This window comes from Perkinsus marinus, assembly GCF_000006405.1.
Source record: "Perkinsus marinus ATCC 50983 genomic scaffold scf_1104296958914, whole genome shotgun sequence".
NCBI lineage: Eukaryota > Perkinsozoa > Perkinsida > Perkinsidae > Perkinsus > Perkinsus marinus.
Window position 1 is genome coordinate 304,528 of NW_003206607.1, and position 13,819 is coordinate 318,346.

A 13,819-nucleotide genomic window follows, 5' to 3' on the forward strand; every position below is an offset into this window, starting at 1 on the left:
GGGGAGGAGCCCTTCCCCCTAGAGCCTGACTTCCTCCAAACCCGGTGAGTATCGCCTTGTTGTAGGGAACTCAACGTGCATGGTTTGAGGTACTATGGGCAGATGAGCCTCCACGGGTGGTGAAGCCTCATCACCGCACTTTGCTCTATCCTTCTCCTACGCCCCAGTAGCTTGTTGGCATCTTGTCTTCAATTTTACTTTAATGCCTTTGTGATCTAGCGCTTGATGACCTACATTATAAGTGTGTTGTGTTGGTCACTGTTGGGATAGCGGGTTGTTCCCATTTTTGTACAGTTACTGTTCTTCAGAGGGGGCCATAGACATGGCCAGAGCTACAGATATGTCGCGCGCCAGAGAACTCAGTTGTGGTCAAAAACGTGTGCGTAGGCGTACTGAGCAAAAGACTAACTAGGAGTAACAGAGTAAGTTGGTTACTGGTCCCTTCCTCCCAGTGCAGCTCCTATGGTTGGTTCTATTAGGTTATCATCGAGATGGCGAACGACTACGTCCTCAAAGTGAGCTATGGCGGGGAATCTCTTCGCGTTAAACTGAGAGTTGACAAGTTCACGACGATGGGGCAGTTGAGGAAGTAGGCGCGGGTAGCATTTAGTGATAGCGGACTTGGTTTCGATTCTGTAGGCTGATCGTAACAGCCTGGCCTTTCCTCGAAGAAGGTGTGTGGAAGGTTATACTGCCAAACGGTGGTGTATTGGGACAGAAGGGCATTAAGACTCCAGTGGTCGCCTACTTGTCTGAGGACCACAAGGACCCATCGGGGCATGTACCTGAACTCAGGCTCAAGATTGAGTCATCGGAAAGCCCTAGTGTGTCGGCACCGTCCGTGGGACAGCAGGAAGGGGTGCAGGCTGTCGATGGGCATCCTTTGGCAGTGAACTATTGGGAAACATGCGATGTGTGTGGGATGTTCCCGATCGTGGGGCAGTGGTGAGGGCTCGTCTATGGAGCATGGCCCAGCTTTGGCCCTCTAGGTATATCTGCTTTACTTGCCGTCAGAAGGACCTGTGCTTCGCGTGCCGCAATGGACACGCTGGTGGTCATAAGGTGATCTCCTATGCTCCCTCTGTTGATGGTATTTGGGAAAATTATGGTCTATTCGAGAGTCTGCATCGACAAGCTTTCAAGCTGAGGGCCCTGGGTGTTCCAACAGTGCAGCCGAAGTTCGAGTAGGTGTTGGCTCGGGAGATCTTGTTTACATGCTCAGATGGATGCGTTTCTCTCAGCTGCATAGTCTGACGTAGGCTCCAAGATATCCAGAAAACGCCTTTACCTCCAATGCTTGCCCGTACTTTTGACGAAGATGAGATACCCGATGATGTCCCCGACCGTTCATGCTATCGCGATAGGAACAAAGCGATGCACTACTCAATCTTCTGCCACTGCTGCAGTGCAACTGTTCCGAGCGCCAGAAGGTAGCAGTCATCGGCGATTATGGTAGTCAACTACGTTCGCATTACAACGTTTTAGCGCGAGTAAAACCGGTTGTTGGTCATACCTGTCGCTGCTCGGAGTGCTATGATTCCAAGCAGGTTCAAGAGTGACACCCGTGCTCCTATCAATCTATGCGATACGTGCTATCCTCTTCATAAGGACAACGTCCTGGCTCTTGCCTATAAGTGCTCGAGAGTATGGGAACCTGGGCGCATGGCAGTGGCAGGCGACGACAGGCCGCTCCTAGCTGTCCACGATGGAGTTACTTGCACTGAGTGTGAAATGTCCCCGATCACTGGCGCCAGGTGAGGCGGTTGTTTTCATCGTACAGCCATGGATGGTATCAGGTACACCTGCCTCATCTGCTCGGACTTGGACCTTTGCTCCCGATGCTACCATAGTCGAGCTCAAGGCGGCCATAAGGAGGGACATGCTTTTGCAATGGTTGCTAGGATGGTCACTCTGTGGTCGCTGAAGATGAGAGAGCCTCGAGGGACCCCCATTGGAGATATGAAGTGTAGGATGTGTGGTAACCATCCTCGAGGTGGAGCCAAGTGAGTGTCGATGGCCTTGCCTGTGCACAGCCAGTGCTCACAATAGGTATAGGATGAAGACTGATCCGCCCGACAGTCGCAATGCTTTCTATTGTCAATCTTGTTACCAGAAAATGCTGCACAAGGAGGCGGTGCAGCTACGGGCGCCCTTGGCCAGCAGCAGCATGAGTCACAGCTCTTTACCGTGGGCTCAGTCGGCCAGGACCAGGAGTCGGACTCTACGTGTCGCCCTTAAAAGTAGACGGACGAGAGCTAAGCCGTGGATGGTTATGTTGGTGCTGTTACAGGTTCGCTCGCCTCGCGACTCAACACTCAGCCGCCCGTGATACAGTTCATCAGAAGGCTGGCCCGTCAAGCAGGGCGTTTTGATATTATTGATGACGATGATGATTCTGACTCTGTGAGTGCCTTGGGACTGTTGTTGGCCAAGAGCTTCTGAGCAATGTGGGAAATATGTACATGGTCAGCTACGTGCGTTGATGAGAATGAGAAAATTATGCGGAAATTTTGGGAAATTATTGTCGAAATTTTAACTGGGGAAGTCGTGTTTTAATTTTCAGTGTAGTGAGGAAACTCTAGAGCTCAGCTGAGGAAACTGTACATGAATTGCAACACCCATTCCAAGGGCGGTTACTGGTGCTCTGTGTCAGTTGGAGTGGGTCGTTGAACCGCCAAAGGAGTTCAAGGCTGACCACAAGTTCTACGATGGGCCTGGGAGATGAGCGATTATGCGTTGTCGTCTTGGGGAAAAAGAGCAAGCGAACGAGTGATTTATCTCAGCCGTCGGTGACTAATCGATTTTTGAATTTCATTATCCTTTCAGAGTTCAACTTAACAATAATCGACTTTTTCCAAACCTAGATTCTCGAGTTTAACACAGAGTTTCTGTCGTCGGGATTCCAACTCTGAGTCAGCGCTGTGTGGACAGTCGATGAGTGTCGCGCAATGCATTGTGACGACGCTAGTAGAGGACGACCAGTGTCACCCCTCGTGGCGAACATTGTTGTAATCGTTGGTGTAGGGTGTTGTTGGCCATGTTCGCCGATGCCTTCGTCGTGTTGAAGCTTCACTACGGTGAGGAGTCCCTGCGCTGTCGATGCCCTCTGAAGACTGTGAAGACAGTGAGTGATCTGTACAGGTAGTCCTAGCTCCCAATCGTGTCACCACATCGCCTCTCCTCAGTATCATCGAAGAAGCTTGGCCAGCATTGGGTAAGGGTAGCGAGTACAGCGTGCAAGTTCATAAGGGCAATGCCTTGTCCTCTTACGGGAAGAACACCAGCATCAGCATGCTACTCAGCAAGCATGGTGTGATGCGCGTTGGTTCCCCTAAGGAGCTTCGGCTCGATGTTGGAGGAGGGCCTGAGGTCACTCCAGTGCATAATCGTTCGTCAAATCCTCCGAAGCCTAAGGATGGTCATAACGTTGCCGTCCTGCACATGGACCTCTGCCACGATTGTGGAATGGGGCCGATCATCGGCCGATGGTGAGCAGCGTAGAGTTGTTGTCCTCCTGTTGTCATTATATCCTAACAGTTACAAGTGTTTGACGTGTTCGGACCGGACGTTCTGTTCGCGTTGCTTCAAGGGTCATGACCAGAGCCACACCCTCACCGTAGTGAGTATGGCCGAGGATGGTATATGGGACAGTAGACCCGACGACGTCGCCAATGAGCAGTTCCTACGTGATATGCGCAGTCTAGGAGTCCCATGGCCCGGCGATGTCGCGAAGTAAATCACTGTGGTTCGGTCCTAGTCTAAATAGCTTCCTTTCAGGATCAAGGACTTGCAGCTTCCTGATCAAACCTTCCCTATGATGATCGCGGAGACCTTTCCCAAAAACGACCCGCCGTCGGAGTCCCTTCGAGCCCTCCTGTGCAAAGACGGCTGCTCTTTCATCAGCTATAGGATATTCTGCCATTGTTGCAGTGGCGCGACCAACAGGGCCAGACAGTACGGACGGATCGTCATTTTCGCGAGCAGATATCGTATCAGGTTCCGTTGTGACGGTCTCGGTGGTGATATAAACTTATGCGATTCTTGCTACCTCACTCACCGTAGTAAGATTTTGAAGATCGCCAACAAATGTTCGAGAGTTGTTACACCGTCCTTTTGGAATGAGGGCAACACCGAAGCCGTTGAGCTTATTCACTATGGTTCGATCTGTGACGGCTGTGGGGTGTCCCCAATTGTGGGTAGAAGGTAATGACGGGTTTACGATAGGGGACAGCAGATTGTGTCACGAGCCGTCTTGGCCTTAGATACAAGTGCAACTACTGTGCCGAGTACGAGTTGTGCAGTAGATGCTTCAAGGAGCCTGCTAACAAGCAACATCGTTTGGAGCATCTGTTCACTTTGATCGCCAGACCAGCAAAGCTATGGACTGTTCACACCAAGGACCAGAAGGGCACACTTTACAGCGAGATGGCTTGCGAGATGTGCGGCGTTCTCCCTCCGGGGGGTGCTAGGTGACGTTGGCGGTCTAGAGAGGTTCTGCAGCTGTCCATAGGTACACCATAAAGTGCGACTGTAAGGCTCAGATGTGCCTCGACTGTTACAAGGACGATCTCCAAGGGCAGGCTGTTCTACTACGGGGAGAGTTCTTTGACTACCCCAACCCAGTGAGCTTACAGGCCTCGGCCGACAGAGAGCGACAACGACATTTGTTGAAAAGTAAGTATGGAGTGCCTTTGTCCACTATCATTCACCGTTGTAGTATCTGTGGCGAGCACCCTTCCGATGGGTCCGATGGCTAAGGTCGCTAGGCTTGAGGCTGAGGGAAAGACGGTGAAGCAGGAGGATAAGCAGACAAAAGGAAGGGTAAGGTCTCTACTCGTTTTGATCAAGCCTTGAATCGACTTGCAGATCATTTGGGCTGATGAGCTCCCTCGTGAAGTGAAGCCTCATCACAGGGTGGTCCGTAGTAGTTGTGGCTGTGGCCATCGCCACTGACGGCTGCGAATTCACTCTTCCAATGAGATTCACTAGTAGAAGTCCCTGGCCAGTACGTACTTGCTTCTCGACTGGAGTTTAGAGAAGTCATGATTTTGCAAGAAATGTGAATGAATTTTGATCAATAGTATTGTACAAAATGCTGTATGGTCAGTTGCTGATCTTTTAAATGTTTCAATTAATTTCCAGCGTCCTGTTGTGTTAATCTGAGGACTCGGTCGTGATAGATTGTTGCTCATGTTCCCAGAGTTGAAATATATGTTCGCTTCTCTAAGCTGAGCTCGAGAATTTCCCTACTAACTATAGAAGTTTATAGTTAGAACAGAAGTGTACATAAACGAGCAGGAATATCCTGAAATTTCCTCAGAAGTCACATATTGTCACCAACACATGTAACTGGCGATGTGTATATCTTCCCACACTGCCATGATAGCCGTGGTGACAGGGCACAGTGAGGTTATGTTGATTTCTTGGAGATAGGGGTGAGGGATGAAGTGGACAAACTTGTCGGTGGTAGATAGCTTGGAACTAATTAAAAAAAGCTTCCGCTACAGTGAAGGTCTTGCACGCGATCTCAGGGGCGCATTTGTAGGCAGTAGCTGTCATTCAAAGGCATCTAGGTGGTGACGTTGTCATTACTGGTACATACTCCCGCTCTCGTCAGCTGAGCTCAGCAGTTCAGAAGCTCACTCACGAACTCGCCCAAAACTATACAGAAACCAACAATAATTTCCTAGAATTTTTTTGTTGTCCGAAATACGCGTAGTTGAACATATGTTTATTTTCCCATACTAATTGTGGTATTTTTAGCGCTTAAAAAAATGAGGATATTATTTTTCCGACAGCTTTTCCTCGTTGGTATTGTCATCATATACGAGCGTCGACCATCCAAGCCGACCAGTAGTGCTGGGGTAAGGGTTGCCTGGCCCTATGGATTCATGACCTCAATACTGTGCTTCTTCCTCACCTTCCTAGCATACAATGTCTACTTTATAATGGATCATGGCCGAACCAGAGGTAGTAGGGAGTGCCTAGTCGAAGGCTACTGCTTACTAGCTAGAGCAAGGAAGTAGACGTGGAGGTGTATGTGGACCAACTGCTTAGGTATAGACGCGGGGGTTGGTGGTGAATGGCAGGCTTGGACGTTGGCCTTGTCCTTCGACATACCATGGCTGCTCTCTTTTGTGTGCTATCTACGGTGAGTACGGCGAGCATTTAACAAGGGGTATTTGCTCTGCTCTAGGGTACGCATGAACAGGCCGGGCACGGTGCCGCGAAGGTGGACAGAGTACGTCACTAAGAATTCGATACGGATCAGCGTCACGGAGCAATCAACTTTTCAAGTGGGTCCTCGTCAGTCTTGGATACCCCTTTTCCGATGGTTGTTCAGCCTCGCACCTCCTCGATATGTGGCGTATGTATGCGGCATAGACCCGAGAGGGCTCATCACTGTTCGACGTGTGGGCAATGCATTCTGCGGCATGACCGCCATGATTGGCTCACTGGTAGGCATCTAGGGCACCTTGTATTTCCTAGTCTAGATTGGTGAGGTGTAAAGTGCGATACAGCTTTGGTCATGAACAGTACCCCAGGGAAAATCAGTTCTACTCGTAATCGTTCCGTGAAAAATCCAATCAAATTTTCATCACACTAGCGCAGTGCCAGCGCCTCAGCCGCCTCTCAGGCACCTGCATCGGTTTCCGCAACCACAAGTTCTACCTACTATTCCTCTTCTATGGAGCGCTCGCCTCAACAGTGTTCCTGCTCTCTGTGGCGCCCCATTTCTTCGTCCGAGTAAGTGCCTTCTCTCTCCCCTTCTCCTCGCCATTCGGTCCCCCATAGGTCGTAGTCGCATCCCATGCTGCTGGCAGTGCGACTGTTGCAACTCTTGCCCTCTCCCTCACGGCCGTCCGAATCCTCGAGGCATCGATCCTCTTGGTCGCAGTAATGGAGGGGAGTCGACACTCCCATCATCTGCTATGCTTCGTTCTCTCAGTTCCTGGCGCTTCCCTACTTCTACTACAACCTCACCGTGCAATGTTCCCAAATTTGCCGTAATATCACCACACATGAGGCAGCCTATGTGGCTACGAATCCTTACGACCTCGGCACCAGACTGGCCAATGCTGCAGCTGTACGGAGTGCTTCCTTGCTTATAATGTAGTCTGTTCCCCTCAGGTGTTCGGGACGGACTTCGGTCCACTATTCCTCTACTGGCTGCTCCCATTGGACCCTTGTCGCCCCGAAAGCGATGGTCTATTCTATCCTCTGCCCTCTAGCCCGGAATCGGCGGGCCACGGCTCCGTAGAGGACGGCAAGAATGCTGATGACTCTATCGAGGCACTGTTGGGAGCTCCCTTTGGCAACAATAAGCGCATCGAAAGGTAGCGAATTGTGGTTAGTTCACCTTTGTCGGTTGCTGGCGTGACTGCTTTCTGTAGTACTCGTATACCACTCATTCGGCAAATCGGAATTTGAGCTGTTCTCAGAATATTCGACTCGGATATGAAGCACCTCATTTTGAAGGGTCGGAAAGGCTACTACCCAACCCAGGACGACAGCCACGCGGAAGAGACTGAACGATTGTGAGTTAAATAAAAATAATCGTGGTTGGTAGGAGTGCGGTATTTCAGAGCGCCTACGAGGAGCAACTCGTACTCGTCTACCTCTTGCATATTGTGAAAGTGTTACTGTGCGTGTACGGTTATTACTGTCATGATCCACTCGGATGTGTTTACTCTTGCTTGCTTTGCGTTCCAGTCTCAGTGGTGACACCTCTTCTCTGTCACCAGTTCCCTTGGTCTCTGTATTCATGGCGAACCCTGCCGAGGATACTCCCAATGGTCCTCCGAGCACAGAACGAGGTCTTCGAAATCCCCCTGGGACAGATCCAGTGAGTTTGCTGACAAGCGAGAGCACCGGTCGCTCTGAGCGTGCAATAGCACTGTCCACACTGTTGATCTCTATCAACAAGGGCCGCATGTCCCTGCTAGAGCTTGTGCAGCAGCTTCAGTGCAGCCTGGTTTCTGAGGACTCAGCGGTCCGACGGCTGGCAGTGGAGCTCCTGTCGGACGTCATTGAGAGGTTGCCGAAGCTCCCACTGGGTAGCGTACAAGTGAAGACTGTTGGACGATTCTTCGTGGACAAGCTCGAGGACTGGGTCTGCATCGAGTACGCTTTGAAGGGCCTTATAGGACTCCTCACCAACCACGGTCGTAAACTGGCCTCAGCCAAGCTGACAGTAGAGGAGGTGAATAAGGAGGCTGAGACTGACGACTACATCGGCATGCTTCTGACAGGCGACGAGCGCTTCGAGGGATCAAATGGGGTTCAGCCTCTGGCCTTCCACTGTGACATTTTTCTCCACGTTATCGTAAAGCACGTATTACTTTACGTTAATGCACCTTCGCAGAGTCAACCCGTACGGTATGCCGTGTTGAAGCTGTTGGAGTTGGTGATAGTCCAGCCTGAGCTCCGAGACCAGGTTATCAGGTCGAGGGCAGTGGCGAAGGTCTTGGCCCAGGGTGTGGTCATGGAGTGTGAGGACGAGAGGGACCCTAGGAATCTCCTGCTGGCCTTTGAGCTCCAACGGGAAGTCGTCTGCTTTTATGCAGAGCACTTGAATAAGCTTGCGGGAGACGTTAAAAATGCTGAAGAATATTCTGATGGAGGGTTCGAACCTGCGACAGAGCTTGCCAGCTTTGCACAGATAGTCTTCGAGTCGGCCACTGTGTACTTCCCCGTCAAGTTCCAGCAACGCGACTCCGATGTGGCGGACATCTCCCAAGAGAAGCTGAGTCGATCACTTTACAATGTCCTATTCGAGAGCGAGGAAGCCATGGTCCGTCTAGCGATGCCCTCCCTCCTGGACGTCCTGGCCAACCCTGAGGACGAGCTCAGCATGCTCACCGCGCAGCGCTACATCAGCGAGGCTATCGTTACAAGCCCGTATAAGGAGTTCATCGCAAAGGAGTACTGTCGTAGAACCTTCTCAGTTTGTCTCGACCAAGTGACCAAGGAAAGCGCGCCATTGAAGTATCTCCTCTGTGAGCTCTGGCTGGCCTTCGTTCGAGAGACCGGAGCCAGCAACTGCCGAGATGCAGTGGAGTCTCTCCTTTTTATGTTTGCCAAGTCCGCTGAGTCCGACGATGAGGCCAAAGCTGTCGGGGTTCAGCAGCTCCTCTTGGCGAGTGGCAGAGGCAGCTTTGAGTTCTACGATGAGATTGCGAGACGGGCTATTGTACCAGCGATGAGTTCACCACAAGTCATCATAGCCAACAAGCATGCGGTGGTAGACTACTGTATCAAGTATCTCAGTGAGGGAACTATATGCGATGAAGGTCTCGCTGAGCAGGCGGCTGAGTGTTTGCTCAAACTTCAAGATAAGGACATCCAACCGGCGCTAGCAGCAGTGGTCCCAGCATGTGGCGCGGACTCCCCCGTAGCGAGCAAGGCCATGACGTGCTATTGCTCGTGGCTGGGCGAGTGTGTAAGAAGGTCTATCCTCGACATCCTCACATCACACTGAATGAGGTCGTCCTGCCGTGCGCCAACAAGCTCCTCATTCGAGTGCGTGGGCCTGTGCCGTGGTGGCACAAATCTTCGCTGATCATCCGGCTGAGGCCAAGTCCATACTGAGCACAATCAGTGTGTCTGAAATAGCGAAGTCGCCGGAGTGGTCAGAAGATGCTTACGACTTCTTAATGGATAGTCTACCTGAGGTGGCGACTTGGCCATGGCCTCTCATCGTGGCTAGTCCCATTAACGAAGGCTCCTTGGCTTCTCTTGCATGTATGCTGTCGATTGGAAATCAATCTTTGTGCCAGAAGGTGGTCGCCCTGGTCGAATCCAATCCTCGAAAATTCGCCGGCTTGCTTGCTGGTCTCCCTCGAGATGAGCTCGGTAAATGCCCCGTGTCTAACTGGTCTGCGCTGTTCGAGTCTGTGGTGATTGATCCGCCAGCCGCCCTCAACGTGCTGGAGGTGTGCCCCGATGATGCATTTGATGCCTGCTTATCAGGATCTCTGACGAAGGATGCTGATCCTGCTATTTGGGCAACTGTTATGAAGGTCGGGGTAGACCGCGAGCCGTCCAGGGCGATAGAGCTAGGGAAGTCTTCAATGACAATATCGGGCTTGAAGCAACTCCTCCACAGTAGCGTGACCGAACTGGATACTCCCAAAAAGGAAGCAATAGTCGCCGGCCTATACGACCCTACCGCAGACGGAGATGTGTCTACATGCCTATTCAGTGCGCTGGAGACGTCTGGTCTTGAACCCTACGGTGACGAGCCCAGGAAGTCTATGTTATTGGGATTGAAGGAGGGCAAAGGCGAGGCCTTCGTATTCGCTTGCAAGTTGTTCCTGCGGCTTCTATCGAGGCCACTGCTGAGGGCGGACTCTCAGAGTATCATCCCTCACCTTTGCGACGCGCTCGAGTCCGGGGACTGTCGGCCGCTTACGTCGATAGCAGCCTGTCAGTGTCTCTACGAGATTGGTAAGATGAGTGACTTGGCGGAGCTCATCCCTAAACAGTATTTCCAGGAAGTCTTCCACGCATTGAAACAGCCCTTGGCTCACCATAAGATGGTGGTTAGGCGACAGGCTACCGTAACGTATGGAGTCTGGATGTGTGCTCAAGTGGATGGATTCTGTGATCGATGACTCGTTCCTCAGCTTGTACGGTTTCACTGCTATAATAAGCTCGAGTGTGTTTCGAGTTGTCAATCTTACATGAGCCGCGACGTAGTAAATCTCAAATAGATTACAACGGGATGGTTGCTCCTGATTTATTGTCGTTCCCGATTCATTACGAAACTCAGTCAACTCACAATCACGACGCTGACAAGATTTCATGCTCGCTACAAGCGCAGTACATCCAACATCCCATCGTGAAGATATCTCGGATATCTCACCAAAACCTGATCCCTAATCTTCTAGTTCCTTGCCCCTACTGATTTTGACATGCACCAATAGTCCTTCCCCACGCTAAAACATGGAGGAACTGTAATCAGTAAACCGGCCAAATGAGTACACAATAATAAGACTATTATTCGACTACTCTCGAACTCAAAATGTTGCACAGTAACGAAAAATTAGTCAGCATCCTTAGTTCATATCATGAGAAAAAATCGTTGGCTATAACGCGAGATAACTCCCACCATGTCCGCATGATCTGCACATGCTCTGCCAATCTTAAGCCCAACAGGACTTCGCAGGGTAACGATCGATTACACAAAAATATGATATATGATGTAAATCAATGGGGAGTAGTGACACCAGTTGATGATGACTGACGATGATGTTGATGAGGGGGTGCCGAGAGCACCGTCGCCACGAGCTCCAGTGGGTCCCCTGCTCCCAGAAGTACCTGCAGTGAGTTGAACTACACTGTCGAGGCCAGAGATAGGCATGGCATCGAGTCACGTACAAGTTCAGCGCAGTCTTGGCCAGATAGCCGATTATTCACGAGAAATTCCTTGCCCATGATCCGTTGATGCCATTCTATCATCATCTTCATCACAGTTGTTGCTACTCCTAGACGTTCAGCAACGGAGACTAGGACCTACAAAGTGAAGGACGACCTTTGTAATACAGTACCACATCTTACACAGAGGCCCCAACCGATGTCGTCCACAACCACCCGATGCTTGGGGTTCGGTGCTACTCCCTGAGTGATCACAACTACAATGAGAGGGCGACATAGGGCGTACATCTGCCGTCTCAATCACCGGAGTACGGGCCATCGAGTAAGCCTGATTAGTCCCAACCATCTTAGCCAGAGTACTCTTATCTTTAATTTGGTCTCCATACTGTACCAAGAGTCTGTCCCTCAATCGCAAGATCTTCAAGCAGGACTCTCGGCCTGAGGGCGTTCCCGTCTGGCATCGAGTGACCTGTCCCAGTCGGGTACCGGTCGCTTGGAAAAAAGCCGACTTGATAGCCTGGAGCTCCTCATCCATCGCCTCGAGGACATGACCACTAAGCTCATCCATGTCGCGGTAACTGCATCACTACAATAGACAGTGTGCTAGAACCAAGATGACAACTCGTACAGCCACGCCCTAGGGCGAGATTCTCCCTTCAAGTTCTTGCCGGGCGCCCATTTTCTGAAGATGCCCCAGTATCTACAACAACGTCGGCTCGTGCTGTCACCAACAGGCTCAGTGGTACGTTGCCGGGTGGATGATCTGATTCGCCGGGTTAAACACAATTGGACAGAAGTCCTCAATGACGTGGATGCTGGGTTGTGAACAGCCTACTGGAACATGCCTCCAGCAAGTTGCAGCACTTTTACCTTTACTCTGCACTGCAAACAACGGCTGGATGTTTTCCTGCACCCACTGAGAGCTCAAGTTTATGACGGCACACTCGATGCCTAGATGGGAGACAGGTCCGGCAACGAGAGTAGACGAGGATGGCTACTTGATTTGGGGCCTACTACTTCGCACTCTCGACCGACATTGACTGTCCGGCACAGCCAAGGGATGTTACGGAGAGCGAAGAATCTGTCGAGAGCGATGGGCCGTTGAGAAACGCGTTGAAGCCTCACTTTATCCCGGGTCCGAAAACCCTGTGTGCCAAGACATGCACGAGGCCCTGGGCGAAGATGGTGCCGACCACTGTTCTCTCAGTGTTGATAAACGGCTGCATCATTTCAAAGGCCTATAGACCGAATCGTGCGCCTAATAGGCCTATCATGACCTCTTTGGTGGCGCTGACTGGACCAGTCCACAGAATTATGTCGGCATTGGGCAGAACTTCGTTGGGCTCCGACGAAACCTTATCGACCAGGCCTTCTTGCGAGGCTGGAACAAGAAAACCACGACGATCCCTGGCGGCGACTGCGAGAGCACCAAGGTAGTCCTTACATCCATCGGGGAAACGGACCACAGGTGAGCTGATCCAAGCCTCTGGTTTGGTGGTCAGCAGTTGGACACGGACCTAGAGAGGCTCCGATGAAAACGACGTTATCTCAGCGTTTGGTCTGACCCGGCCCTCGGTGTTGCCGTGGACGAGAGAGGCACACACGTGACCTGAGTTGCCGCCGCCCACAATAGTGAGCACCGTGGAATGAAAATGGCCTGGGGAGACATGCTCCGCGATAATGGATGCCCTTTGCATGACGAACGGGAAAACCAGAACAGGGACATGAGTGTTGGGACAACGAGACAAGCCACGGGTTATTGAGATGGTTGTTGCACATGCTGTCGCCTTTTTGAAACATGCGACGAGATTATTCTTCTCTATAGAAGAACTCTGCTAAGCTGCTAGCAAAAGACTCTCGACCGTTCTGCACGCGCTTTCGGGTTGCTCTAGAAGGACCCGCGGTACTGAGAGGATTTGACTAACATAATTGACATTGGATAGGAGCACCTAGACTCCACATTGTCCGGGTTCCGAAATTGGTCTAGAGAAAGCCCATCGGGAGCGGATCCTTTATAGAGGGCACCATTCGGCAACTGACCTGGTAATAAACCATGATATGAATTTAGTGTAAATTCATGTGTAAATTTTACACAACCTCATCATTGAAACCGCTAATACAATCGTTCGGAAGGAAAATGACAAACGACTGAGTAGGGTTTCATGCACGGTGGCGACTGAACAACCCCAAAGTCTCACCTCTCTTGCGGCGCTTCTCACCACTGTTGCTGTATATTGACAGGGACACCCGCGAGCCCTTATCGGAGACGTACGGTGACTTCGCCGCAGACACCTCGCTCGCGACCTGCATCACTTCACCCCCAGATTGACGACGACCCTGTCGCATTCAGCCGGCCTACGCAGATTATGGGAACCCAACCTTCCGTTTGGCGGCCTCCTGATCTCTTCCTCTTCTTCGACGTCTGCGCGTCACTACTGTC

General features: G+C 51.3%; 8 protein-coding genes across 8 annotated transcripts in view; 5 read left to right on the forward strand and 3 right to left on the reverse strand.

Annotated features, from left to right (window-relative positions):
• Positions 1–1,188, forward strand: part of Pmar_PMAR027951 (hypothetical protein) — a gene marked incomplete at both ends in the record, with an annotated part of 2,940 nt that extends 1,752 nt beyond the window's left edge. Inside the window, 3 exons of the mRNA XM_002773446.1 lie at positions 480–589; positions 640–945; positions 990–1,188. Of these exons, the coding sequence (XP_002773492.1) occupies positions 480–589; positions 640–945; positions 990–1,188 (615 nt within the window). The remainder of the gene's footprint in view (positions 1–479; positions 590–639; positions 946–989) is intronic.
• Positions 1,189–1,293: 105 nt separating this feature from the next.
• Pmar_PMAR027952 (hypothetical protein) lies at positions 1,294–2,820 on the forward strand (the record flags this gene model as incomplete). Its single annotated transcript, XM_002773447.1, has 6 exons — positions 1,294–1,430; positions 1,548–1,754; positions 1,797–2,003; positions 2,050–2,240; positions 2,291–2,403; positions 2,654–2,820. 6 exons carry the CDS (start codon positions 1,294–1,296, stop codon positions 2,723–2,725), a joined length of 927 nt encoding a protein of 308 aa, XP_002773493.1. The 3' UTR covers positions 2,726–2,820.
• Positions 2,821–3,037: 217 nt separating this feature from the next.
• On the forward strand, positions 3,038–4,953 carry Pmar_PMAR027953 (hypothetical protein; the record flags this gene model as incomplete). Its single annotated transcript, XM_002773448.1, has 9 exons — positions 3,038–3,141; positions 3,186–3,488; positions 3,538–3,732; positions 3,778–3,954; positions 3,997–4,203; positions 4,263–4,469; positions 4,511–4,674; positions 4,718–4,821; positions 4,867–4,953. The coding sequence occupies 9 exons, from the start codon at positions 3,038–3,040 to the stop codon at positions 4,951–4,953; spliced, it is 1,548 nt and encodes a 515-aa protein (XP_002773494.1).
• Positions 4,954–6,331: 1,378 nt separating this feature from the next.
• On the forward strand, positions 6,332–7,542 carry Pmar_PMAR027954 (zinc finger protein DHHC domain containing protein, putative; the record flags this gene model as incomplete). The annotated part of the gene is made up of 6 exons (XM_002773449.1): positions 6,332–6,458; positions 6,638–6,747; positions 6,796–6,897; positions 6,950–7,087; positions 7,132–7,337; positions 7,443–7,542. The coding sequence occupies 6 exons, from the start codon at positions 6,332–6,334 to the stop codon at positions 7,540–7,542; spliced, it is 783 nt and encodes a 260-aa protein (XP_002773495.1).
• A 223-nt stretch (positions 7,543–7,765) lies between these two features.
• Pmar_PMAR027955 (hypothetical protein) lies at positions 7,766–10,616 on the forward strand (the record flags this gene model as incomplete). The annotated part of the gene is made up of 2 exons (XM_002773450.1): positions 7,766–9,414; positions 9,524–10,616. The coding sequence occupies 2 exons, from the start codon at positions 7,766–7,768 to the stop codon at positions 10,614–10,616; spliced, it is 2,742 nt and encodes a 913-aa protein (XP_002773496.1).
• A 721-nt stretch (positions 10,617–11,337) lies between these two features.
• Positions 11,338–11,947, reverse strand: Pmar_PMAR027956 (hypothetical protein; the record flags this gene model as incomplete). Its single annotated transcript, XM_002773451.1, has 4 exons — positions 11,338–11,517; positions 11,563–11,622; positions 11,666–11,817; positions 11,866–11,947. 4 exons carry the CDS (start codon positions 11,945–11,947, stop codon positions 11,338–11,340), a joined length of 474 nt encoding a protein of 157 aa, XP_002773497.1.
• A 670-nt stretch (positions 11,948–12,617) lies between these two features.
• Positions 12,618–13,076, reverse strand: Pmar_PMAR027957 (hypothetical protein; the record flags this gene model as incomplete). The annotated part of the gene is made up of 2 exons (XM_002773452.1): positions 12,618–12,896; positions 12,945–13,076. The coding sequence occupies 2 exons, from the start codon at positions 13,074–13,076 to the stop codon at positions 12,618–12,620; spliced, it is 411 nt and encodes a 136-aa protein (XP_002773498.1).
• A 612-nt stretch (positions 13,077–13,688) lies between these two features.
• Positions 13,689–13,819, reverse strand: part of Pmar_PMAR027958 (Flap structure-specific endonuclease, putative) — a gene marked incomplete at both ends in the record, with an annotated part of 1,371 nt that continues 1,240 nt past the window's right edge. Inside the window, 2 exons of the mRNA XM_002773453.1 lie at positions 13,689–13,734; positions 13,816–13,819. The exon at positions 13,816–13,819 is cut by the window's right edge and continues 4 nt beyond it. Coding sequence (XP_002773499.1) covers positions 13,689–13,734; positions 13,816–13,819 — 50 coding nt within the window. The remainder of the gene's footprint in view (positions 13,735–13,815) is intronic.